This window comes from Camelus dromedarius, chromosome 1, assembly GCF_036321535.1.
Source record: "Camelus dromedarius isolate mCamDro1 chromosome 1, mCamDro1.pat, whole genome shotgun sequence".
NCBI lineage: Eukaryota > Metazoa > Chordata > Mammalia > Artiodactyla > Camelidae > Camelus > Camelus dromedarius.
The window spans coordinates 74,491,934-74,519,405 of NC_087436.1; the positions used below are offsets into that span (position 1 = coordinate 74,491,934).

General features: G+C 41.8%; 1 protein-coding gene, 1 long non-coding RNA gene and 1 other non-coding gene across 3 annotated transcripts; 1 reads left to right on the forward strand and 2 right to left on the reverse strand.

The window, feature by feature from the left end:
* Window positions 1–1,775: 1,775 nt before the first annotated feature.
* SOWAHB (sosondowah ankyrin repeat domain family member B) lies at window positions 1,776–5,059 on the reverse strand. Its single transcript, XM_031471168.2, has one exon. It carries the CDS (start codon window positions 4,909–4,911, stop codon window positions 2,509–2,511), a length of 2,403 nt encoding a protein of 800 aa, XP_031327028.2. The 5' UTR covers window positions 4,912–5,059; the 3' UTR covers window positions 1,776–2,508.
* Window positions 5,060–5,131: 72 nt separating this feature from the next.
* Window positions 5,132–18,290, forward strand: LOC116158433 (uncharacterized). The gene is made up of 4 exons (XR_004142725.2): window positions 5,132–5,445; window positions 7,660–8,156; window positions 10,333–10,438; window positions 15,312–18,290. It is a non-coding gene; the product is annotated as an uncharacterized LOC116158433 (long non-coding RNA).
* Window positions 18,291–24,064: 5,774 nt separating this feature from the next.
* Window positions 24,065–24,137, reverse strand: TRNAG-ACC (transfer RNA glycine (anticodon ACC)). Its single transcript has one exon. It is a non-coding gene; the product is annotated as a tRNA-Gly (tRNA).
* Window positions 24,138–27,472: the final 3,335 nt, after the last annotated feature.

The window sequence follows — 27,472 nt, forward strand, 5'->3', positions numbered from 1 at the left end:
GGCATTCGTCCCCAGTGGGTCAGGTGAGGCCTCAGTGTGGGGTTGGTGGCAGGGAGTGGCCGGCAGGAGGCTGGGCCTGGCAGTGCTCCCAGCCTGTGCTTTGTGACGTGAGCCAAAGGGTCATGTCATCAGGTTTGTGTTTTAATCTGCTCTCAACAGCCTCTTCTTTGCTACCCCCTTCCAACATACACGTGGACCATATAAGAAACTTGACTGCCATCATAGATAGGATGTGTGGACAAAGGTCAGAGGGACCTGATAGATTCTTGTGAGAATGAACCTGGGACTCAGGATGGTGTTCTAACCATTGAGTAATCAGCCAACCTTGTGCTCTGGAAATCACGCACTGAAGCAGAAGGCAAAAATGTGGTAGAACCAACACAGCTGGTTTCTAACAAAGCTGGTTTCTTCGGAAAGCCAGCATCATTCACTTAAAAAGATGCCTGGCCTCCCAAAAGCCCACCCTGATTTTCTTAGCCCAAAGGACTCTCTCTGAAATACACTGGAGCACTTGATTTTGTACTTAAGACACTTGGAAAAACATTTTTTTTCTTGCATTGCAGTTGTTTTCTCTTCATTCCTGGTACCACCTTTTTATCCTTTGCCTCATTTTAAAAGCTTATACCTGATACAGGGCGGTTTCAAAAGACAGCTTGGGGGCAAGGTAGAGTATAAATCAATTAAAAACATGTCTTGTTAGATTTTAAGTTTCAGGAGGGGGAAGTCATGTCCCACTCATCTTTATAAAATTTTACCAAGTAAAACATTTGTTGAATAAATTCATGTCATGGTAACAATATGTAAAGTAAAAACATTCTTTGGCTTCTAAAAGAAGTTGACATTTTGGTGATTTTTTTTCCCTTGGAAAATCACTCCCTTTCCTACGAGTATTTGCCTAGATATTTAACTTTTATTTTTAAAAATTTCAACTCTCTTAACCATTACCCTCGTCTATGCTTGTCACTTTTTTCCTTGATTTGATTTGCAAAAGTTTCCTCTCTTTTTTTTTGAGAAAAACAACCCGCAGTTTGATTTATTATGCCTATTTTTTGTTGTTGTTTTCTAATAGAGCAGAGATATATTTACAACAGCAAAATCATTACGTAAAACTCCAAAGAAACAAAAATATTTGCCACTCACTGAGACACAATTTTGTAAAGAAGAAAGTTAACAGTAATCAGCATAAGTACAGTAAGTTACAAAGATATGCTGATATTTTAATGGGGGAAAATAGCCAAAAGGAACACAAAAATACTTTAAAAATACAGCATCTTCGCCACAGCACATGAAAACATTTCCATAAAAAATTAACTATTTCCACTTGGACACTTAATTTTTCAGCCCTCTTTGAATTTACATTCTGAAATCTTGATGTTCTACTGTAGTTTATAAATTAGCCATTCATTCTCTCATTCCATGGACTCACAAAGATCAGTCCCATCACAAGCAATTAGAAGGACCAACTTCCTGCTAGAGATACAGCACTTCAAGGCTAGTATTTAATCTTAATTGGCAACAAGTTTAGTGCAAATAAAATTATATTTAGCAGCTTAGAAGATTCCTAGTGGGGAGGCATTCACTTCTTAACCCTTACTGCTTCCCTCGGAACAAACCATCTCTCTCTTTTCAAGAGTATGAACGTGGGCCATTCAAACTTAGTGAAAACTGCTAATGCTAATTCTGCTCTTTGTTACACAGGGAGTTTCCATGAAAGATGTTTCAGTCATTCTGCAAATGAGACATGCAGTTTTTACATTTGGAAAGTTCCCCTCAGGTTGTTTTTTTTTTTTTTTTTTTTTTTTTAAGTAGGGCCTGAATGTCAGTCATAACTGGATCTTACCCAAATGCTTCTCTGAAACAATGCACTAACCATTCCTGGCATTGGCCACCATAGGTTGCATTCAAAGAAAGACCTGAGGACAGGGCTGAGGAATCTCTTAAATCAAGTTCTACTCTCCAGCAACAATTTTATTTCAGATATGAACGCCAAAATAAAAGGAAAAGAAGAGGAGCCATCTGATTTCCAACCTGGTGCTTTTCACTCTGAGCCAAGATTTATTCTCCAAATGAATGGGAGCCAGAGAGCTCCTAGCCAGAGAGAGGATTTTGTTTGAGCTTCATCAATTCCTTGAATTGTCTCTCTTCTTGTTAGACACCTGTTCCCTCTCTAGCCAAGGCCTGGGATCGCTGCTTGGGAGAACAGCGTGGCCTGCTGTGCCCGGTTCTCTGGTGGCCAGGGAAGAGGAAGGACACCTGGGTTGTAAGCACCTGCCTCTGCTCCTTGTTAAGGTTTCACTGGCCCAAGGACTTGAGCCGTCAGAAAGCTTGGAAGACCGCTGAGGTCCTGAATGTGTGACACAATCTAGGGAGGTAAACACTAGGTAGGCCATCTCACTTGACCTCTCTCTTGACCAACTCCTTGCCAAGTTTTCCACTCCCCACTGAATGCTCTCACTGACTAGCTCAAGGATGGGCGGTGGTGGTAGCATGTTGGAGAGAGGGGCCCACTCAGTCACTGTACTCTTCTCTCTCCCTTGGAGAGGAGAATTTCTCATACTGGTTGGCCAACTTCCATTTGTTGTGCTGACTTTTGAGTAGTGCAGCAAGGGAAGTCTTTCGGGTGACATGTCTAGATACATCCCTGTTCCTGGCCTTCCTGATGGGGGAAGAGTTTCGAACCAAAGGATAGGCAGGGAAAATGGGCTTGCCCCGTGGGGCTTCCAGGAGCTGCCATATTTCCCCAGAGGTATTACTGGTCAGATACTGCCACGGCTTCTTCCCACTGCTGTCCCGGATATTCACACGAGACGCCAGCCTTTGCACTAGCAATTTGATGATGCCCTGGTGGCCATGAATGGCTGCAAGGTGGAGTGGGGTATACCCACAACTGGACTTCACATTTACATCAAGAGCAATCCCTGCCTTCTGTGCACCCGACACCAAGTCCTGAAGGGCCCTCAGGTCACCATGTTTGGCTATCCAGTGCAAGGCAGTGTACCCAGTCAAAAAGTCTTTGTGCAAAGCCAGCTGGGGATCCTCCCAGAACAAAGTCAACACCTGAATCCAAGAGCCACTGGCGAGCTTCACAATCCATTCATGCTCCCTGGCATCGAGGGGAACCAGGGATGACTTGTGATCAGAAGATCTGTGGGGGACCAAGGCTGCAGGCCTCTCCCCTCCAGGGGCCCATGGGCTATGTGGACACCCAGGCTCGGCAAAAGCAGCCTTAATGTCTGCAGGTTTTGGTGTCAAAGCGGCATCCACCCATGGGTTGGACACTGTTCCTGCCTTGGAGGGTTTCCTGGACCGGGGTGGGCGACGGTTCCTTTTCAGCAAATCTTCCTCAAGGCACTCCTCATCTGAGGAGGACACTTTGGCTCTCCCTGCCCTAGAGCTCCTCCTTAGGGATCTCCTTAATTTGGGAGCTGGCCAGGGCAAAGGCTGGGGGTGGCCTGCAAGGCCATCAGCTCCTGTTGGGATGGGCTGAGAGGTGTGACCCTCCCCTCTATTTCTGAGGCCCTGAGGGTCCCTGTTGGAACTGCCCTCCTTTGGAAAAGGGTCTCCAGCTGGATTCCTGAGCCTTCTCCAATCTGAGGCTCCAAGAGCAACGTGCAGCCCTTCTTCAGAACCCCCAGGGGACTCTTTGGGTCCACTGCTGCTCTCCTCACTGCCGTGGCTCTCCTGGTCCACAAAGTCATCCAGATCCTGTAGGGACAGCTGACAACGAATGCTACGAAAGACTGCCAGTGGCGAATTCCCAGGCCAGGATTCCGGAACAGCGGGAAAGCGAGAATGAGAGGAAAGAGGAGGGTCAGATGGCGCTGAGTTAGGTTCCAGCACCCACCAGCCTGGCTCTGAGGGTAGCTGGGGGAAGTTGTCTGGCAGCACCGACCAGGCTCGGATGGGGCCATGGTCCCGGGCCTCCGGTGTCTGGGGGTGTCTGGCCACCCACTCCCGAGTGCGCTGCTGCTGCTGCTGCAGGGTCGAATAACGCAGAGAGCCCGGGGTCACCAGCTCCGGCGGGTCTCTGGGGGAAGCGGGAGCAGACTGCAAAGCAAGAGAGGAAACCCGGCTCCCAGCAGCCTCGACGGTTGGAGGAGACGAGAGGGGCGCGGCGGGCTCGGGCCGGGGCTCCTCGGGCACACTTTCTCGATGCGGCCTGGGAGCCCCGCGGTCTTCCCGAGCAGGCGGAGCCGGTGCCGGCTTCTCCTCGGCGCTGACGGTGGCGGTGGCTGTGATGGCGGGGTCGGGGAGGCCGCTGAGCAGCGGCTCGCCCTGGAGTCCCCCCTGGCCGTTCTGGAGACATTCCCAGCAGCAGTGGCCCTGCGTCTCGGCCGCCGCGAACCTCGTTCCCTCCCGAGGAGCCGCCGCTGCAGCCGCGGGCACCGGCGCACGGTGGCGGGAGCTGCCCCTCTGCCCGCCGCCTCCGCGGGCCGCCTCTCGGGCGCCGCTGGCCGGGAGTCCATTGCAACCTGCGTCGGCGGCTGGCGCTGCGGCACCTGCTGGCTCCTCCTCCGGCTCCTTCTCGCGCCGCCGCCGCCGGGGCTGCTGCTGCGGCGGCGGCCGCGGTTCCCCCCCGCGCACGCTTCGCGGGGCGCTGGACGCAGCTCCCCCTGCAGGGGCGGCGGCCGCGGGCGGGTCGCTGGGTCGCTGCAGCCCCTCCTCCCCCAAAAGGTCCCTGTACCTCCTCTTGAGCACCACGTACTTGGTGCCGTCGGGGTCCTGGCGCACTGCGGCGACCGAGTTGACGAAGCCCTTGAAAAGCTCGCGGCGGCGCTGGTGCTGGCTGGGGGGCGCGTCGGGGTCTCGGAGGAAGCTCTTGAAGTGGCTCAGCAAGGCGGCGTTGGTCACTCGGCCTCCGGCCTGGCACAGAAAGTCCAGTAGTGCCTCCTGGCTCAACTCTCGGGCCATCGCTGCCCTGCCGTCCCCCGGCCCCGGGGTGTCTGCGTGCCGCCCTCCCTACGCTCTCCCCCGCCAGCAGAAACCCTGACCTGGCTTGTGTCACCTGCGCTCGGGGCGGCGCCACCCGCCTCCATCAGCCGCGGCCTGCTCGCAGCCCCCGAACATGCCAAGAGGGCCGCGGGTGACCCGGGGCTGAGTCCCCGCGCGCGGCCCGGGTGGGAGAAGGCGGCTCCGGGGCCGCCCCTGTGCGACGCTCGCCTCTCGCAGCCAGTCCCCGCAGCGAAAGTTCCCGGGATAGGTCGGAGTCGGTTTCACCTGCGCCCTGGCGACGCCTCCTCCCCGACTCTGGGGGAAGGGCCCGGCCCGCCTCCTCCTGTCCCTCCGCCCTCCGAGGTCTCCCCCACCCCTGCCACCCATCCCAGATGAGTCAGACTGGTCCGCACCCGGGAGAATGCCGTAGGTGAGGTCGTCAGCGAGCCGGAGCCGGCAACGAACCTCTCTGCAGGACGCGCAGCTGCTCCCGGCCGGGGGAATGGAAAGCAGGTAGGCGACCCGCCGCTCCTTTGGGTCTCAGCCACGTAGGAAACGAAAACAATAGAAGATCTGTTCCCGCTCTCTCCTTTCTCTGCGTAAGTCACGGCTGAAGTCGAAGGCTGGAGGAAAAGGTGCAAATTAACCAGCACCCTGCGGTCTCGCCAACAGATAGATACTTTTATTAACGCTGTAGGGTAGTAATTTCAGATTCCCTGAGGCAGTGTCCAGATTGGGGTGGGGGGGGCTCATTTTGCATCTAAAACAAGCCTGTCTTGATCTGGTGATCCTGCCCTCCGAACGCTGGCTCCAAGGAGTCCAAATACACCAAAGTCTGTACTGAAAAGAGAAATCACTCTGAAGGTTACAGGTTGATTTCGGCCTTTTTCCTTCCTAATTGTCTAACGTTAAAATGCCAAGAAAATCAAATTTGGTGGTTGAACTGAACAGGAATTATGAAATGATCCCCTGGTAGCGGAAATGAACAGAAATTACTTCTCAGCAGTTAAGGTATTTGATGTCTAGTGTTACTTTGTTTTTATTTACTCCAAAATTTGTGAACAGATTTGTACAGTCTCTTTTGTGTTGGCTTAAGTGGTGAAGTCTTTTCCCTCTAAAGGTAAGATTTCCTTCACACGTTCAGAATGTTCAGCATTGCAGTCTAGCTTGATTTGACGTGGCTGCTCTCAATGTTAGAATGTCTGTTTGACTCTAATTCTCCACTGAGGGGCTGTGAATTTCCTAATTCCAAATATCGAATTCCAAAACTCTAGTTTCAAAACGCTGGTCTCTTGAAGACAGTAGAATCACAGTCCTTCTCCTAACAGCTGCTTTCCCCCTTCATTTTATTTAACCACAGGCTGACCTTGTCCCTTCTGTAATAATCCATCTGGTCTCTGAGTTGAGACTTAAAAAAAAAAAATCAATCCTGTTTACATGCCAGAGATACTTTCCTGGCTTTATCTATTTGCCTATCTGGCTCCGCACCCTCTCCCATTCTTTCTTTAGCTGTCTTCCCATTTCTTTCAGTTGTGACTGGTTGCCCTCAGCCCCTACTGTGACAGCAAATTTGCTTATTTTTGGAATCCCCTGTTGGCTATATTTCCCATTATAAAGTGCCTATTTTCTCCTGCCCTGTCTTTTGCCAGTCTTCCTTCCTGTATGACCCTCATCTTTCCGTTTTTTCTCCTTTGGCTCTACTATTTCTGATTGTTTCATGAGTCCCTGTCCTTTGTGCCAAGGGAAGGCATTGAAAGTATGTTGGTCCCACAGTTGTCAGCGTGTTTCAGCATGGGCCAGTTTTACTGAATGCCACACAGGCCACATTAGGTGAGCTTCGTTCTAAGTCCTCAGCATACCCTGGTACTTTTCCATGAATGAATTGGAATCCTTGGCTTTAAATTATCTAGGTCAGAAAGAAAAACTGGGAAACCTTTTTGTCTATTTTTGGCATTTTTTTGAACCTAAACCCAATATTGAGTTAAGAGGGGGCAAATGTTTCCCACTGAGGTCTTTACAGTAACTTCCAGCCTTTAGTTTTTTTTGTATTTGTTTTTTGTCTGGGGAGGTAATTAGGTTTGTTTGTTTGTTTATTTAATGGAGGTACTGGGAATTGAACCCTGGGAGCTCATGTATGCTGAGCATGCGCTCTATCACTTGAGCTATACCCTACCCCACCAAGCCTTTAGGCTAGTTATTAGAATACAAGTTTTGTATTAAACTTTAGCTTCCTTCTGTGTTTATTTCCTGGTGGAGTCTTGGTGGGACTGTGAGGTGTGTCTATACCTGGGGTGGAAGGGAGGCCAAACAAAATGCAGCTGGGCGCTGTAGAGCGGCAAGTGGAAAGAATCCCCCTTTGGTACTTGTCAGAACTGGTTACCAAATAGGGAGCTTGTGGCAAGAGGTGACAACATAGAGGTTTGAACTTGAAGCACTTAGGACTAGAAAGAAAGGAAGGGGTCACCAAGGTCATAGTTGTTAAAATCAGATTCTCTTTAGTTGAGAGTGGGAAGAGTAGGTCTGGAGGAATATAAAGCAGGGGAGGGGAAGGAAAAAAAAACCCATTGCTTTAGCTTTCCGGGAGCCCAGGTGGCTTAGTATTAAGACCTTCTTTCCTCCTTTTTCTCTGTCTTGTCCCAGGCTAAGGCGATGGTTAATTAGAATATTCTTCACCTTATCTCAGGGAACATTTTTATACGTCCCTCACAGAGACTTCTTTATTTCCAGGAATATTAATGTGTCACCTACGTGGCTGTAGCACTGCTGGAAACAAGTATAAAGAACGCATGCTCAAGAACTCACTCTTTATTGGGAGCAACAAACAAGAGAAATGGCTTAAACCTGTGTGTGAAGTGATTTAACAAAGGTCAGATCCTGGAGAAATTGAGAGGCAGTACATAAAGAACCCAGGCTCAGCTTGGAGGATCAGGACAATTTTCCAATAAAAGGCAACTTGGAGTAGAATTGGTGAGGAAGAGGCAGAGGAAACGTTGGTGCAAAAGCCCAAGATCTGGCTCAGCAGAGCATATTTGGGGAACTAACTGCAAATAGGTCTACTTGGCTTTAAGGAAGAGGATCTATGTGGATGTGCTAGAAACAAGACTCGCAAAATTAGGAGGGAGTCAGAAGATGAAGGGGTTGGGGTGGGGAGGGGAGCCTTTGAAGAATTTTTAGGAGGGTTAGTGACCTGACCAGATTTGTACTTTAGAAACATTATCCTGGAGGTAAGTGCCAGTTTGGAATTGTGACCCATATTAACGAGTAAAAATAGGACATTGCAGAACAATAATGTATCTAACCAAATCTAAGACACTATTGATTGTATGATAGTTTGATTTCAGAGATGTTAAAATGTGGGGGGGGGGGCAAGGTGCCTCTTAAAGTGGAAGAAGTAAAGCATGATTAATAAATTCCTATTTTTAGAAAAAAAAAGTTTTTGGGAGTAAGATTTGAGGACTGGATCAGGGGTAACTTTACCTTTTTCTTTACAGCCTTATAAACTATTGGCTATTTTATGATAAGAGTATATTCCTTTTTAGTCTGAAAAAGACACTAAAGAAAAAAAGATGTAAATCAACAACAATGATGAAGAAAAAACAATATCAAATCTCTAGGTGGGAGAAAGGAGATAAAGGCCAATAGGAAAACCAGTCCAGAAATTATTGAGATGATCCAGATAAGGGAGCCAAAAGGTCCAAGTTCAGCAGTGTCAGAAAAAGGCAGATGAATGGATGGATGGGAGAGGGGTGGCAAGTCAATAGGATTTGCAGCCACAGGAGTCTGGACGTGAGGAACAACCTGCCTTCTGTCATGCATCTGGCCTGAGTCCCTAGATGGATGGATGTTACCATATATATGGATAGAAATGCAGAATGAACAGTCAGTTCTAGAAACAAAGAAGATAAATTCAGTTTGAGACATATTAAGTTTGAGGTGCCTTTGGGCCATTAAAAACAGGAATGCCTAGAAGGCAGTTGACCATATAAATTGGAGGCTGTAACAATGTATGACATTAGCATATATAAATGGTCATTTAAACCACAGATGATGATAAAATTGCTTACAAAGAGTATGCCTGCCAAGGGAAGGGAAGGAGGGAGCGGGTGAATCCACAGTTACCAAAGAGAAAGAGGAAAAGAAACCTGTTAGGAGACTTAGAAGGAGCGGCTGAAGAGGGAGGAAGAACATGACTGAGTGTGGTGTCACAGAGGCCCAGGAGCAGAAGGGGAACAGCTTTCTGGAGTTGATGCCAACTTAGATAAGAAGTGAAATGTGACCATTGCCTGGTAGGTCCCTGAGGCTGGGCTAGGAGCAGTCTCAAAAGAGTGATGGGGACAGAAGTCAGGTTACAGAGGGGTGAGGAGAGAGTAGGGTTCGAGTCAGGTGAGAAAGACTTGACTGTGAAAGGAAGGACAAAGAGAATTCTAGATAAGGAGAATATCGGATTGTGTAACAAATTTTTTATTTGTTTGGTTTTTGGTAGTTGTTAGAAGAGATACATGGTGCTTAAGTAACACTCAATAAATTCTTGCTGAATGATTAAACTGAAAAAAAAAAAAACAAGGAGAGAGATATGATCATGTCTATGTGCTGGAGGAAAAAAGCCAGGAAAGGATAAGTTGAAAGATCTAGAGGAGAGTGTAAATAATTGATGAAACGGGGTGTGAGGGTGGGGCTGGAGTCCAGAGTTCAGGTGAAGAGATTCCCCGGGACAGGACAGGGAAAGTCACTTTTCCCATTGAGAACAGAAAAAAAAAAAAAAAAAAAAAAAGGCTACTGCATTAATTAGGGGGCTAAGACACAGGGAGAAAAGATTCAAGGAAGTCTTGGTGAGGTTAAAAAGTAGGCTCAAAGGCAATAAATGAATATAGGAGTGAGAAGCCTAGGTTACTGTAAGCAGAACATCAAATTTTTTTTTAACTTTTTTTATTGAGTTATAGTAGAACATCAAATATTCTTAAGTTTGGGGGTTTTAGGTTTCCAAAGTGGAATTCTTTGCAGTAGATTCAGAGTGTGACCATATGAATGAAGCATAGAGGATGTGAGAGGCATTGGAGGAGATAACATCACGGAACTGTGAGACTGGGTGTTGAATGAGTCTTCCTTGAGGATACTGAAGTCATCGAGGATGGAGAGGACACCATGAATCATTCACATAAGACTTTAGTCTTGCAGTGTGAGTAACACAAATGGCATTTTGCCAGGAGCAATCACTCTGTTCCTCATCAACTGATACACTCAGCAAACAGTGTAATATAGTGACTTAGGCGTGCGTGACACATTCCAGATTACTCTCCTTTATCTGATCCTCAGAACAAGTATGGGAAGTGTGTAGAACAGAGGTTGTTGTCTTGCAGGAAGTAGTGCTCCTTGCTATTTATATGTATGTATGTTTTGTAGGGTGTATTCTGATGCGCTTATTCTTTCCCTTCGGTTCAAACCTCTATTGTGGATGTAGAGTGGAATCTCCGCCCAGGAAGGTGGAACTGCCCATGACCACCTCCAGGTAGGCGGACAGCTCCCCAGGTGAAGCTGGGGCTAAGGTGCGCTGTAGAAAGGCAGGAGAGGAAACCAGGGTGCTCGCCCCGCCTGCCCTCTTTCTCCCCCCACCCCTTTGCCGCTCTTTCTCCTTCCCTCACCCCCTCCTCTTTCTCTCTATCCCACTTTTTCCCCCTGCCCTTCCTCTTTCTCCTCCTCCTCTCTTTCTCTCACGTTTAGATTTCCACAAGTCTGGGTACTCCCCAGGGACCCTGAAGCACCAAGGAGAAAGCATTTTTATGCGGACAACAAGCTGAGGTTGAGGGCTCTAACTTACAAGCCAGATAATCTAATGATATGAGGCTCTCTGCCTTTATTTCCCTTCATGTGTCCTGAGCCTTTAATCACTTATTTATTTGTCAGTATTTATTGAGGGTCTACCATGTGTATGTGCTTTTCCCTAACACTGGGAACACAGTGGTAAACCAGACAAAATCTCTTTCAGGAAACTTCCATTCCCATAGGGAAGAGACAGACAATAAACGTAACAATAAATAAGAAAATATCACTAGATAAGTGATCAGATACAAAAGCCAATTGATGTGATAGAGGTTGACTGAAGAGCTGCTCTGGCAAGGATGCACACTGAAGGCCTCTCTTAGAAGCTGTCAATAACGGGGGAGGGTATAGCTCAGTGGTAGAGCACGTGCCTAGCTGGGTTCAGTCCCAGTACCTCCATTAAAAAAAATCACATAAATAAATACACCTAATTACCTCCCCTCCAACAACAACAAAAGATATCAATAAACAGAGGAGGAGACAGCCACATGAAGATGGAGGAGAGAGGAGCGGGATGGAGAGAGCCTTCCACACAGAGGGAATAGCTAGCGTTACTTCATGAAATGAGTGTGGTGCGTTTAAGGAATAGAAAGCAGACCAGGGACCAAGCTGGAGCGCCGTGAGAGAGGGAAGCGTGGAGTGAGAAGTGAAAACAGGGAGCTGGGTCTGGATCCTGGAAAGCCTAATGGGGGTTGGGTCTTAGTTTAAGCGTGATGGGAATCTACTGAAGGTCTACAATCGAGAGAGTAGCATGTGATTTATGTATAACAACATCTGGCTGCGCGTGGAGGATAGATTATAGGGGAGGCCGAAGTAGAAACAGAAAATCCAACTGGGAGACCAGAGGGCCAAGTAAGAGATGGTGGGTCCCACCTGAGTGATGCTGTTTTCCCACATTGAATTACCGCCTGCGTTCTTATGATTCCCAAGTCTGTATGTGATGCTTACCTAGAAAAAGCTCAGACTTTCAAGCAGTTAGTCTAGTCTTGACTCTGCCCATAACTAGCTCTTTAAATCCGGCCAATTTGCAAGCACTCTGGCCCTCAGTGTCTTCATTTGTGCAATGAGGGAATTAGACTAGATGATTCTGAAGTTCCTTCCAGTGATCACATTCTGATTCTAAACTTGATGCTCCTTCTCAGATCCCTATAATAACAATGACATGGATTACATATATGGATGTGGAGCCAAGTACTTCACACATATTAATATATTTAATTCTCCTAGCAAATTCCTATGAGATAGGAGCTATTAGTAGCCTTACTTTATAGTGGAGGATACCAAGATCCAAGTAATGTCATTTCCTCCTATTTTGTAACCAGTAAGCAGCAGAGCCAGGATTCAAATCCTAACACTTTGAGTCTGGAGTCAGCATCATTTAGCCCTGCTCTGTTCTTACTGTTTCCCTTCAAAGACCCCGATCCCCATTCTGCTTTCTCACCTTAGCCCCCATCACTTCTGCCTCCTCGGATGCTTTCTCCTGCTGTTACCCCTCTCCCTTGTGTCTTCATCCCCAAGAGCTGTTTTCCTTCCTAAAACAAAACAAAACAAAACAAAAACAAAAAAGAGCACCTTGCTCTGAACCACCCTCCTTTAGTCGCTGCCTTAGTTCATTCTCGTTAGTACTGCGCGTGTCACCTCCTCCCAGAGGCCTTTTCTGACCATTTGGGTAAATCACCTTCCACTTCTGGGTACCTCCAGGCACTTCTTTTTGAGGAAAATTGACTTTGAGATGCCCATTAGTCCTTTAAGTAGATATGGCAAGTGGGCAATTGGATATACAATTCTAGAGCTTAGCTTTCACAGCACCTGACCCTCCACTGTGTCCTGAGTTAGTTGTGGAGACATCTCAGTAGAACAAGGCCTGTGCGTTTCCTGGGACTGCTGTAATGAATTGTCACCAACTGGGGGGGGGGGGGGCTTAAAATAATGGAAATGTGTCCTCTCACACTTCAGTAGGTAACGTTGGAAATTAGGTGTTGGTGGGACCACACTCCCTCCGGAGACTCTAGGAGAGGATCCTCCTTTTCCTCTTGGAGCTCCTGGAAACCCTGCATTCTTTGGCTTCCTTAGCTTGTGGCCACATCACTCCCATCCCTGGCTTCATCTCCACATGGCCATCTTTTCTTCCATCTCCTCTTACATCTCTTATAAGGAAATTTGTCATTGGATTTAGGGCCCACTCAGATAATCCAGGATGATTGGAATCGTAAGAACCTTAATTGAATTACATTTGCAGATCTTTACCTTTTTACAAATAAATGAATGTTCCAGAGATTTGGATGTGAACATATATTTGGGGGGGGGGCACTATTCAACCCACTACACAAGGGAATAGGAAGAAGTTCAGGAAGGTCTTTCCAATCCCACCCCTTCGTTTATTCTGGCTAACTTAAATTTCCTTCGAGATTCAGCTCAGTGGTCCCCCATTCAAGGGAAACACACCCAGTACATGCCTCTCCTATAATAATGATAGCTATTGCATATTTAGCACCGTTTTAAGGGCTTTGTATGTATGAACTCCCTCAAATCTTCCTACGAGATTGTCCCTGTTACTCTCCTGACTGAAAGCTAATAGTCTGTTTTGTTGTCTGTCTTCCCCATTAGACCTCCCTGTAGGGCAACAACCAAGACTTATCGTCTCTCTGTCCCCATCACACACCACGGCACATCCAGGCTCTCTACGAAGGCTGATGGGTTGAATAAATGAACAAGAGATAGGCTGGTACTAGACTGGGCAGGGTTTTGAGGATCAGATTAAGACGTTGGGATTTTTATCTTTTTAGATCACAGATGGCCAACAGTTTTAAAGCTGATAAGTGATAGGATGGACTTCTCTTTCAAATATATCCTCCCCTTGGGAGAAACCTTATCACATATTGTTTTAATTATCACCTCTAAATATGTACCACCCCCACCCCCACCCTGGGGCCTTCCTCCTGAGCTCCAGTCTCACACTGCCAGCTTCTTGCTGGGGCTGGGGCTCTCTAGGCTCAGAATCAGCTTGTCCAGACTCTTCACCATCCTTCCCACAGAGTCACTCTTCCTGAGTCATTGAGTTCACAGGCGTCCAAACTGGACAACTTGAATTAACCCCAAACACCTTCCTCATTCCCATTGCCAATTAGTCATCAAGTGCTATTAACTGTGTCTCCTAAACTTGATCTCATGTCCATTCCCTTGGCCGCTGTCCCATTTCAGGCTCTTGCATCTTTCACCTGGACTGTGGTACTAGCCTCCTTACCAATCTCCTGTCTCCTAGCCTTCCCTCTCTGACTCCAGTCCATCCTCCACTCTGCTGCTCATTTTATAAGCCTAAAACCCAGATCTGATCATTCCCTTTCTTGTGAAAACAACATGCAAACAAAACTCCGAGACAGCTTTGTAATGGTTTTTCATTGCATGTACAATCAAGATCTTCAAGATTACCTACAAAGATCTACCTTTCCTCCCTCTTCATTTATGCAACACATGTATTGAATGCCTGCTGTGTATCCAGTACTGCGTTCATTGTGTTTATGTTCTCGTCAGGGAGATGCCCACACTTACACAGATGGATGTAGCTGTTCTCACTTGGGCTACCTCAGGTCACAGGCAGGAAGGGAAGTACCCTAAGGAAGGAACCACAACTGGAAGAGGCTGACAGTGGCAGCCTCACTGTTTGCATTCAGAATGTACTGTAACTTTAATGCTGTTTGTGTGCCTATTGGGTGGATTTACAGATTGTTTATCTGGTTTCAAATTAATCTTCACCAAGAAGGCAAATATTTTTAAATCAAAGAAACTATGAATTAAAGGTAATACTAAACTTTAAATCAAGGAAGTAAAACAGTAAAACTGTAAGCCCAAGGGACTGGGGCTATACCCAGTAGGTGTCTTCAGCAACCTTAGACTTAAAACAATAACCATCTAACCACATGTGACAAGAATTGGTCCCCAATTTTAAAATTATGGTAAAGAAAATTTGAAATGGAGATTTACCTTCTCCATCTTTAATGATGGTCTCTTCCTTAGGTGTAATTTGGGGTTTGAAGTATTAGCTAATAATAGTGTAAAAAGCTATCACAACTAGCAATATCTTTTTGTGTGTCAGTGTGCAAAGTGTAAGTATAGTATGATGTGACTGTGATTTTTGTATTTATAGAAAGGATGATTCATAAAAATTCCCCAGTAGAGTATCATGCTTTTACTGGGTCTCATAACTTTCCCTAATATCTCTCTCCTGGAAAAAAATAAAGCACCCAGACAAGTATAAAGTGCTCAGTTTCATACTATTAAACATCACAAAGTTAGAAAACGAATTAATGAGCTTTTAGTTCTGCTTTAAAACTGCTTAATTTTACCATGTTCATGATTAGCAGTATTTTTATAATTGCTTGTTTTTTCCTTGTAAGTTCTATTTATATTTGTTTTTACAATGTACATTAGAGTAGTAGTACATAATATAACTTTAAATAAATAAATTGCCCTGGGCTTCTTGTGACTCCCTAATCCTGTTTCATTTTTTCTACAGTTTTGTGCCATTTTTTCTCAGTCTGGTTTCTCTCTTCTCCATTTGACAGAATCCTAAGGATTGTTCAAGCCTTCCTCAATATCCAGAGGCACAAATGATCACTTTCCTCCCTCTTCTTATAGAACACCTCCGTTTTGTCCATCTCACTTGCATTATACTTGTCTTGTTAGTGTCTCCCTAGTGGATTGTGAGTTTCCAGAGGGTAAGGCTCATTGTTAGTCATCATTTTGTCCCCAGTGCCTGCATTTGCAAGTAGTGGGTATTGCAAGTGTTAATTGAATTTAATCATCTCAGAACATTCAGTGTCCTAAATTTCAAACCAATTTGAGAGACACACAAATGTGTGAGAAAATATGAGATATAAAGAAACAAGAAACAGAGGGCTACGAATTTCGAGCAAGAGCCTTAATTTCACACACAGCATTTTATAAGAATGATTCTCAAGGTATGGAATGTAGGTCCTCTTGACAGATTGTAAATTTAACAAATGCACAGTCTTCATTCATTACATATGAAGGATATGTAATTTCACAGATTTTCATTTTTGTCTTGCAGCTAAGGGCCACTTAGTAGTCTACTAAATGAATTATTAAAATTTGATATTTATAAGCTACAATTGGCACATGTCTAAAGAGTACTAAGGATTCTAATTTAGCACCCTACTCAAAAGTCTGGCAGCCACAAAAATGCTTGGCAAAGGCACATATGCAAATAGCTGGATTTCCCCCAAAAGGCTGATTACTTACTGTGCATCATCACTTTTATATTGAGGGAGATGAGGTTCTGTTTATAGTTCATCCTGCCTATTAATTATACATTACTGTTGGTTTTGTCATGATCAGTTTATTCTGGGCTTTGTTAATTTGTTGGTGTCTCAGTGATATAGTTTCAGACATGGGCTCTGGAAGTAGCATCTTCTATGAAAAATCTGTGATGAATTTGGGCAAGCTATTTAATTTTCCTGAGCCTCAGTTTTTCCATCTCAAAATGTGGGATGTAGATAGAAGTACTTATCAAGTTGATTTGATATATGGTGTAATTGAGTTAATACATGGAAAGTATTTTCACAGGATGGTATTTGGCACATAGAGAAGGTGCCTGGCATGTAGAACATGGTTATATCTGGTTCAGCTAAGAGTGACAGAAAACTAAAACAACAAGGATTTATTGAGATAGAAGTTGATTTCTTCACATGTAACCATGGGCTGTGCAGAGTGGGTATGGCAGTCTGTGATCATCCTATTCCTCCCATCTTGTTCTACCATATCTCAAAATGGGATTTCCATTTCATGGTCTGGATGGCTGTTCCAGCACCAGCCATCATCTCTGCATCCCAGCTAGCAGGAATTAAGAGTGGAAAAGTGAGGGCACAACCCCTCTCTCTAGGGACACTTCTCAGAAGTCACACACAGCACTGACCAGAACTTGACGGCACGGCCACTTCTAGCTACAAAGAAAGGCTGGCAAATAAAAATCTTTATTTTGAATAGATATGTTCCAAATTAGTAAAAGGAAGAGTTTATTATCACAGAATTGGGTTTATAAACTGGAACATTATTGGCCTTTGGGCAGAACAAATCTTTATTGAATAAGACCATTCTGTACATTTCAGGACATTTATACCTCCAGGTCCCAGATGCTACAGAGGCATCCTCCCAGTCATTGTGTCAACCCACTGCTCCTATGTATTTACAGTTACTTAGGGGTAGCACTGTCCTTACATTTCTGGTTCCGTGGCAGACGTTTTGTCTGCCCAGTATAGCAGGATATCCCTTTCCAGGGAAACAGTCTTTCCCGTAGCCGTGTGTTGAATAACCATCTTTTTACATGACTATTTTCTAACAACAGAGATGAGAAAACAGGTCAGCATCTGACCCAGGCCAGGCCAAATAAAATCTTTCCCCAGGTTTTAAAAAATTAGACCTACAACAAGAGTTTTACTTTTCTCGTGGGTGGAGATAGAAGATCCTGTGCTCTTCAGACACGACTGGTGAGAATGTCAAATGGTGCCACCCTTGCTTTGGAGAACGGTCTGTCGACTCTTTGAAAGGTTGAATATAGAGATATAACACAGCAGTTCTACTCCCAGGTATATATGCAAAAGAAATGAAAACACAATTCACATAAAAGCTTATATGCAAATGTTAGTAGGAACATTATTCATAATAGTCAAAAAGTAGAAACTTCCCAAGTGTCTATCAACTAATAATGGAGAAACAAAATGTGTTCTATCCTTACAATAGAATATTACTTGGCAATAAAAAATGAATGGATTACTGATACATGCTGCAACATGGATGAACTATGAGAATATTGTGCAAGGGAAAAGATGCCAATCACAAATAACCACATGTTGTATGATTCCATTTATATGAAATGGGCAGTATGGGCAAGCCCAAAGAGACAGAAAGTATTGGTGATAGATGAGAATGGGGAATGACTGCTCATGCTCATGTTTTGGGGAGATTGAGTCCCATCACATGGCCAATGATTTAATCAATCATGCCTGTATAATGAAACCTTGATAAAAACTCTAAGGAGGTTCATTGACTTTCCTGGTTGGTGAATATATTGATGTACCTGGAAGGGCACAAATTTTCAGGCCTTCCCACCCCAGACCTTGACTTATATATCTCTTCCATATGGCCGTTCCTGAGTTGTAACCTTTATAATAAAACAGTAATTCTAGCTATAGTGCTTTCCTGAGTTCTCTGAGTCATTTTATTGAATTATCAAACCTGAAGAGGGGTCATAGATAGGAACCCCTAAATTTGTAGTCATATTGGTCCTCAGAAGTGCAGATGGCCCTTGGACTTGTAACTGGCATCTGAAGTGAGGGCAGTCTTTTGGGACTGACCCTTAATCGATGGGGTCTGTGTAGTGTCAGATTTGAATGGACACCCATCTGGTGTTGGAGATTTGTTGGCGAGCACTGGGGAAGGTAACATTTGCTACAAGCACCATTATCTAAGAAGTCTGAGAACACTACAGAAGGGTACTTAGTACAAATCTTGAATACAGATAGAAAGTAGTAACTGTTCTACTTTGAAACACTTCTTAAAGTGGGAGATAAAAAAAAAATGACATTCTTAAGAGTTGAATTGTACTTTACAATACAAGTGTTTACTAAGGGTACTTTTCAAAAGACACTTTCTCTTCTTATCAATCTTTTCAAAGATAATGAGGCCTGTCTACCCCAAATTATTTAGGGATAGATCTGTCTTAAGGCAAAAGGATGAAACTTGAGGCTCTATTTTAGCCCTATGATTCTATCTGTTTCCATTAAGGGAAAATCTCCCTGGCTCTTGAAATAAAACAGCTGCTACTATTCAAATATGCATGAATGCAACACATTATATTTCTTTCAATAGATATGTTTATTACATTGATTCTTTTGGAAACGTTGATTATTTCCATACTTTTGTTCCCTCTTCTCCCAGGTAGGAAGAAGGGCAGTCTTGGAAATTCACATATGCAATGGCAGAAATACTCAAGACTGTACAGGGAAAAGAAACAGTCCATTATGAGAAAAATTACATCAATAAGTTGGAAATAATGGCTGTTACTTCCTGGTCTTTATGGCAGTGAGGAGGGGAAAAGAAGGAACCATACTTTCAGATTTGGTCAAGGACAAAGCTTCAAAGCAATTCATGTGGCATAATATAAACTAAATATTTATAAAATGAATATAAATAACACGAAGATTTTTTTTAAACAACTGCAAAAATAATAAAGAAAATAACTAGTCAATATGTATGGCTATAGGGTCTTCCTTGTGAAGAACTATATCATCAGATGTGTGACTTTGATCTTACTAAATCAGAATCCCCATATGTGGCATTAATTTGCAAGTTAAAATTTTAATAAAAGATTTGTTTCCCCCTAGACACAAGCAATGTGTCCAGTTTTAGTATAACATTAGAGAATATTTAGTGTGCTTCCTTGAATTAGTTCATCAAATCATGATTAAAAAAATGGTGTAATGACTTTTTTTCCCTCATTTTAAACGATTGTCATTGCAGTCTTATGACAGGTCTTAATAGATTACCTTTTGATCTAGATAAAACATCTTATATTACCTTCTTCATCTTTTAAAACTGCAAAAGTCCCTGTTCATATCACTGTAAGGAAACGGTGAACATGAATACAATTGTGCAGGCAATATTTAATTTGCTAAATGAGTAACACTTTAGTTCATCCAAAGTGTTTCCTAGAGACTGTAACAAGTAGTTCATTTGTTTTTAATTGCTAACTTAATTTCAGCTGTAACATTTTATTTAGGAAATTACTTCCTAGGAGAAAGTATTAGGCAGCAAGAAGAGAAATAATCAAACATAAAATAATCTTTAAGATTCCATTAGACACAGGGCTCATAATACTATTTAGAAGAAATGAAGCCATTCTATAATTTTATAACTTCCAAATATAATATACATTAGATTTGTAGTAAAAATAAATATGTATCTTTTAATTTTCTTATTGGGTTAATTATATTTACAAAACGAGCTGTGTACTGGAGTGGAAGGAGCATTGTGTGGCAATCTGTGGTGTTGGTCCTACTCTGTAACCATCCAGCTCTACGATCTCAGACTTACAAGTTAATATAGCCCTCCTGACTCCTGATTCCTTATCCTGGGGAACAGACTCAAAAATCTCTAATGTACCTCCAAATTTCTGTGATTCATTCCTTAATCTTCAAGGTGTGCCTACAACATTAACATGTTTTAGGAGGAGTAGTGAGCATGGGATTGCAATCACACTAAATTCATCCCCAGTTCTGCCATTCACTTGCAATGTAACTTGGGGCAGGTAACCTTTCTGAATTCCAGTTTATTCGACTTTAAAACCAGATTGGTAATTCTATAGCAGACACTGTCAATGCTGTGCCCCAGAGTCCCTCAGCCCATGCCCAAGCAGCTGTCCACCTCTGTGCCTGCCTCCACCTCCTTCTCTGTCCCTGCACTTTTTATGATGCATGGGGACTTGTACAGCTAAGTACCAGGAATTTAATGTCCCCACATGCAAACTTCCACCAGTGAGAGACAGCCTTCCAGACTCTCTGTGGGACAACTCCGAGGCACATTAACACAGTTCCTCACTGGGTCCCCAGTCGGATGGAGTCCCTCTTCCCAACAGTGGTAACCAGCTCATTGACAAGCCCTTTATTAGCTTTTCTCTCCTACCCGTTTCATTTTTCCCATTATCTCCTTCATGCTTCCTGGGATCACCTCCTGAATAATCTACTGGCACACAATTTTTTGTCTCAGGTTTTGCTTTAGGTAAAACTGCATTTTACAACTGCTGTGCTGATTAATTGAGAACATGTGGAAAGCATCTTGCTAGATCCTATAGTAAGACCCCAGCAAATAGTAATAATTATTATATCTGACAATTGAGACAATTTCATGGTTCTAGGCAATGTTTAGATTGTGTTTCTATACTTAAGTGATGTTTACACCCTGTTAAAGTGTATTTACATAATTTTATGAGGTATCTAAAATGCATAGAAAATTTAGTAAGTGAGGAAAGTTTAGGTATGATTAAAAAGTTGGTGTGGGAAAATAATATTTGCTAAGGGCTTTCAGCTTTTTCTCTCCTCTTTTTCATTTCTCTTTTTTATTGTTTCTGGACTGAGGTCATTATTCCACTTCTATATGAAATATCATAAATTGAGCACTATTTCCTTGACAAGATCAGTAGAAGAGCATTAATAATATAAGAAACAGCTTGTATATAAATGTACATCTTTTGATTAGTATTCAATGTTTCCATAAGTGTTTAATGGTGAAAAAGCCATTTATTTGACTTTATCTAATACGACAATTCTGCAGAAGAATGCTAGATACTTGTATTTCCTTCAGTGCCAAGATTGAATCCTTTAATTATTTCTTAGTCTATGTCTTTCCTAGGCAAGTGTATTTAATACATATGCCATGGTTTCCTATTAATTTATCTCTGTTCAATTTAAAATGCATTCTTAGCTTGTAAGAAATTCCATGAACAAACACACAGCTTATGTGGAAGTTCTAAAAAATGATGAACTGGAGTAGAATGAATCTTGTAGCAAGCAGCTGTAGGCATGTCAACACTACCAGTTCTTATTTGTATGTGCTCACTGAAAAGACCTCTCAAAGACTTCTGTATCTGCCTGCACAATCTTGAACCCTCTGGGCTCACTCCAGGACCAGAAAGGCATCCTTTGAGCAGTGCCAGGTACATGGAAAAGGAATAATTTTTCTTTTATTTTTAAAAAAATTATTGGGATTTAATTGATCTATAACATCGCATAAGTTTAAGGTACACAATGTGTTGATTTGACACATGTATATATTGCAGCTTCTGATAACCACCAATCTACTCCCTGTTTATATGACTTCAGTTTTTTTAGATTCCACAAAAAGTGATATTATACAGTATTTGTCTTTTTCTTTTTCTTTTTTTTAACATTTTTTATTGATTTATAATCATTTTACAATGTTGTGTCAAATTCCAGTGTAGAGCACAATTTTTCAGTTATACATGAACATATATATTCATTGTTACAGTTTTTTCTCTGTGAGCTACCATAAGATCTTGTGTATGTTTCCCTGTGCTATACAGTATAATCTTGTTTATCTATTCTACAATTTTGAAACCCCAGTCTATCCCTTCCCACCCTCTGCCCCCTTGGCAATCACAAGTTTATATTCTATGTCTATGAGTGTATTTCTGTTTTGTATTTATGCGTTTTGTTTTGTTTTGTTTTGTTTTGTTTTGTTTTAGATTCCACATATGAGCGATCTCATATGGTATTTTTCTTTCTCTTTTTGGCTTATTTCACTTAGAATGACATTCTCCAGGAGCATCCATGTTGCTGCAAATGGCGTTATGTTGTCGGTTTTTATGGCTGAGTAGTATTCCATTGTATAAATGTACCACATCTTCTTTATCCAGTCATCCATTGATGGACATTTAGGCTGTTGTCTTTTTCTGACTTTTCTTATTTAGAATAACACTATCCGTGTTGTTGCAAATGGCAGGATTTCCTTCTTTCTCATTGCTGAGTAATCTTTCATTGTGTGTGTATATTTTATATATATATATATATATATATCCGTCTACCTACATATCTATCTATATATTCTTTATTCGTTCATCTGTTGATAGATACTTAGGTTTTTTCCATACCTTGGCTATTGTGAATAATGCTGCAGTAGAAATGGGAGTGCAGCTATCTCCTTGAGATCCTGTTTTTATTTCTTTTGGGTACATATCCAGGACTGGAATTGCTGGATCATATGGTAGTTCTATTTTTAAGTAATTATTTTTCTTTATGAAGGTATGGTGACCTGGGGACCCCAATATATTGGTAGTGGGAATATAAATTGGTTGATTCTTTCTGAAAAATAACCCAACTCTATGTATCAAGTGTTTTAAAATATTCATACTGATAGATTCAGTAATTTCACTTTCAGGAGCATTTCTTAAGGAAATAATTAGAAATTTAGACATGTGTGCAAAGATGTTTATTGTGCTTTCTATAATAGCAGGATGGAAGAATGAAAGGAAAGGAGGAAAGAAGGAAGGAGAAAGGAAGGGAGGGAAGAAAAAGAGAGAAAAAACCCAGAAATTGAAAACAACCTAATATTCAATAACCAGGTTGTGATTACATAAATTTCAATGTGCTCATATGATGGACTATTTTGCAGCCAGAAAGAGAATTCTATTTATAACAAGGGTTGATATTTTTATGCATTAAAGCTAGAAAAAAATGTTACACTAGCTCAAGAAAAAAAGTTAAACACTCCTTATGGAAATGATAGGCAAAGATATAAATAGGAAATTTACAAAGAAAGAAAAAAATGGCTAGTAAAATATTTTAAAAAATTTAATCACTAATTGTTACATAAATTTAAATTTAAAAAGCTACAAGCTATCATTCTTTACTATAAAAGTGGCAAAAAAAATGGTACCCAGTGCTGCCAAGAGGGCACAGGACCTTTCTGTAAATATGTATCAAAGCTTCAAAACATGCAAAAAATATATATATATGTGTATGTGTGTCTGTGTGTGTGTATATATATATTCATAGCCTAATGAGAATTTCTTAAATTTTCTTTGTAGTAACTTTTTTCAACACCAAGTTAGTTAGATGTTGAATGAAAAGAAAAAGAGAAGTATGATGCATATTACCATCTGAAAGAAGCCAGTCTGAAAAGGCTACATAATGCACGATTCTATTTCTATGATGTTCTGGAAAGGCAAATCTATAAAATCTGTAAACAGATGAGTGGTTGCAAGGGGTTCAGGTAAGATTGTGGTAATGGATTGAGTTGGAAACATCAATATGAACTCTTGATAATCTTAGTATAGATACAAATAAAAATATTTATAGATTTATACATATACACTGGTTGGTATACACACATATTCCCTTAATCTGGCAGCCAGGAAGGCCAAGAAGCAATTACACTCCATTTGGCAATGAGCACACCCAGTCCCCAGATCTTGGTTTCTAATATAATTCTCAAATGAAAGGACCCAGAGCCTTTAGAGAAATGGCAGATTCCAGATCTGGGTCAGGAAATACACAATATATGCCTGGAGCACTTTGCATTGCCAGAAAGTAAGGAAGTACTCAAAAGCAACCAACAGAAGCAATGATGGGGGTATGTGTAAGGGACACAGTAGCTGAAGGAGCTCCCTGTGCCATTCTCATTACATCGTATCAGGGACTCTATGCCAACATGACCCCTCATTTTACTTATTATTTTTTATATGGGGGGGAGGTAATTGGGATTTTATTTATTTACTTATTTTTAGTGGAGGTACTGGGGATTGAACCCAGGACCTCATGCTTGGTGGGCACGTGCTCTTCCACTGAGCTATCCCTTCCCCCCCATTGTTGATATTGTTAATCGTCTGGCTGAGTAGTGTTTGTCAGTTTTCTCCACTGCGTGATGTAAGGACAATGGCACTTTACCTCTTTGATCTTCTTACCACAGACTCTTAACCTCAGTATAGTCATGAGGAAAATGTCAGACAAATCTACATTGAAAGACATCCTACAAAATTCCTGACTAGTTCTCCTCAAAACCTTCCAGGTCATCAAAAGCAAGGAAAGTCTGAGAAACTGTCACAGCCAAGAGGAGCCCAAAGAGACATGACAGCTAAAAGTAATGGGGTATCCTGTACAGGATCCTGGAACAGGAAAAGGACATTAGGTAGAAACTAAGGAAATCTGAATAAATCATAGATTTAAATGAATAATAATTTATCAATATTGGCTCCTTGATTGTAATAAATGCACTGTACTCCTATAAGATGTTAATAATAGCAGAAACTGAGTATGGGTTATGTGAGAACTCTATATACCATTTTTTTTAAATTCTTTTTTTTTTATTGACGTGTGATTGATATACATTAGTTTCAGGTATACAGCAAAGCGATTCAGTTATACATATATATATATTTTTTTCAGATTCTTTTCCATTACAGCTCATTACAAGACATTGAATATGGTTCCCTGTGCTATACAGTAGGTCCTTGTTGTTTACCTATTTTGCATATAGTAATGTGTACCTGTTAATCCAAACTCCTAATCTATCCCTCCACTCCCCCTTTCCCCTCTGGCAACCACAGTTTGTTTTCTATGTCTGTGGGTCTGTTTCTGGTTTGTAAGTAAAATCTGTATCTTTTTTTAGAGTCCACATAAGCGACATCACATGATCTTTGTCTTTCTCTGTCTGACTTCACTTAATGTGATAATCTCTAGGTCCACCCATGTTCTGTATACTATCTTCACAACTTTTCTGCAATGTAAAAACATTTTTAAACAGAAGGGTTATTAAAAAATGATAGCCTGTAAAAAATAGCTTTGAAACTGGAAAAAATTAAAGGGACCTGTGGCTTGTTGTAAACAAATACACAACATCAATCCCTTTCAAGGAAGGATTTGCTTCCCAGCCACTGGGAGTGCAGTTAGCAAACAGTCTCAACTATTAGGTGCTTTAGGGTCTGCCTCAGCTGTAGAGAAAGACCCTTCCTAAGGGCACAGTGTCCAGAAGCAGCCCATATAGGGTCTGAGCAAGGCGGATATAAGGCCCACCATCTTGGCCCAAAGAGGGACAACTCTTATTTGGTCTACATTATGTTTCAAATTCTCCCTGTGCCCGGTCTGGCTTCATCCTGTTTCTTTCCACATCCCTAATAAGCATCTTGCACCCCAAACTCTACTTTAGCCTTTGCTGGCAGGTCACGATCTGCCCATCATGGGCCTCCTCTCTTAACAGATGAATTTTATGTCGTATTAAAGATCATTTCCCTCTGAGACTTACCTGGATCCCCAACTTATGCTTAAATATTGAAACATGTTTACTTAATGCCTTCTCTATCATCATTTAAAGAAGTCTACAGACATGAACTTGTACCCTGGAATTTCATAGGCATATCTGAATACAAATGGCATCCTGATACACTCACGGTTGCTTTTGCCTGTCCAGCAGCCCTTTCTCCTTCTTTTGAAAAGAGTATTTCCATTTTTATTTTGGGGGCTACATATGTCTCTGCCTTGGGATTTTGGTGGGATCCATTAAGGTGCAGGTGCACACACACATAGGGGCTAAGGGGTGGGCACCCAATCCAAGCCAGACCAGCCAGATTTTCACCTGGGCATTTGAGTCTTGGGCAGAGTGACAGAAGGTTGGAAAATAAAGCTGAGTCCTGCCATTAGTAATACCTGGAGGGTGGTTCCTCTCCTATGTAAGGCCTGACTGTTCATCATATATGAGCTACCCAGATCCTTACAATGAATGTCTATTTTGGTAACTTTCGCCAGTGTCTATTTCTGTTGCTTGAACCAAAACCGAAAACAGTAACACCACCAGAAGGAAAAAAAAAAAAAGACGCTATTGGATATATTTCTACTTTATAATCTTTATACACAGCATTAAATAAAGAATATTTCTGCAACACTCCTGAAATGTAGAGGGAGCTATTACAAAGTACTGAGGGCAGTAAGAGAGAGGTGGCTAAAGATGAGGGGTTTTCTCAAGTTCCTTTAATACCTACCAATCCCACTTACAGGAGTTTAAGGAAATAACTAAATAAGCAGTGAAAGGTGTATATGCTAGGCTGTTGACCACAGAGTTATTTAAAAAAAGAAAATATATAAATTATCTAGATATCAGTGGGTAGTTGTGGTCATTACAAATGTAATGAAGGGGGTTGGGGGTGCATAGAGTGTGCTTGGTGTGCATGAGGTTCATCCCCCAGTACCACCATTAAGGGGGGAAAAAAAGGAAAAACATTAAAAAAAAATGTAATGAAGGCTTGTATGCATTAATATGGAGAAATGTTCTGATATACTTTTAAGTGGAAAAAGTGACTATAAAAGAAATACCCCTTCTGTTTTTACAAATATATATTTATCTCTATATAAATATGTATAGAAAAAAGCTAGAAATGAATATACATAAACATTGACATTTGCTATCTCAATGGTAGGGTATTAGAGATCTTTGTTCTTATATTTTTCAGAAATTTCCAATTTTTTTGCAAAGAGGTCATAGTACACCTATAATCAGAAATAATCAATGAACTATTAACAAGTAATGTTTTTGAAGAATCTTCAACAATATAAAAATGTTAAGTAGAAAAAAGATATAAAGACTATTTTTAGCATCATTTAATTATTTTAAAAATTCACTGTTTTAGAAGAAAATATACCAGCATGTTAATAAACTTTGAGAGGTTAGATTATTCGATTGTAAGATTCTTATAAATAAATAAACAAACAAGCAAATAAATACATGTACACACATATAATTTATCTAAACAAAAATTAAAAGTAAAAAAATGTTTTTAATCCAGACACAAATATAAACCTTGTTATTGCATAGGACCAGAGAAAGAGTTGATTACACATTTAAATTCAATCCCTTTCTGGTTATTCTGTTTCATCTAACTGGGAAGACTGATGATAAGAAGGATCAGGGAGAGAAAGAGACAGGTGATCAAGCTCTGTTTGGAATTAACCCCCCCAAAAACTGATGGACTTGGCCTCTTTTTTCAACTCAGTCCTCTCAGGGTCACTTTGATTCATGTCCAATCACTCTTCCAGATATAATAATAACAATAACAACAACAACAACAACAACAACAATAATGATAATAATATTTATTATTATACTATTTTTATATATTATTAACATAATTTGCTACTGAAACTGG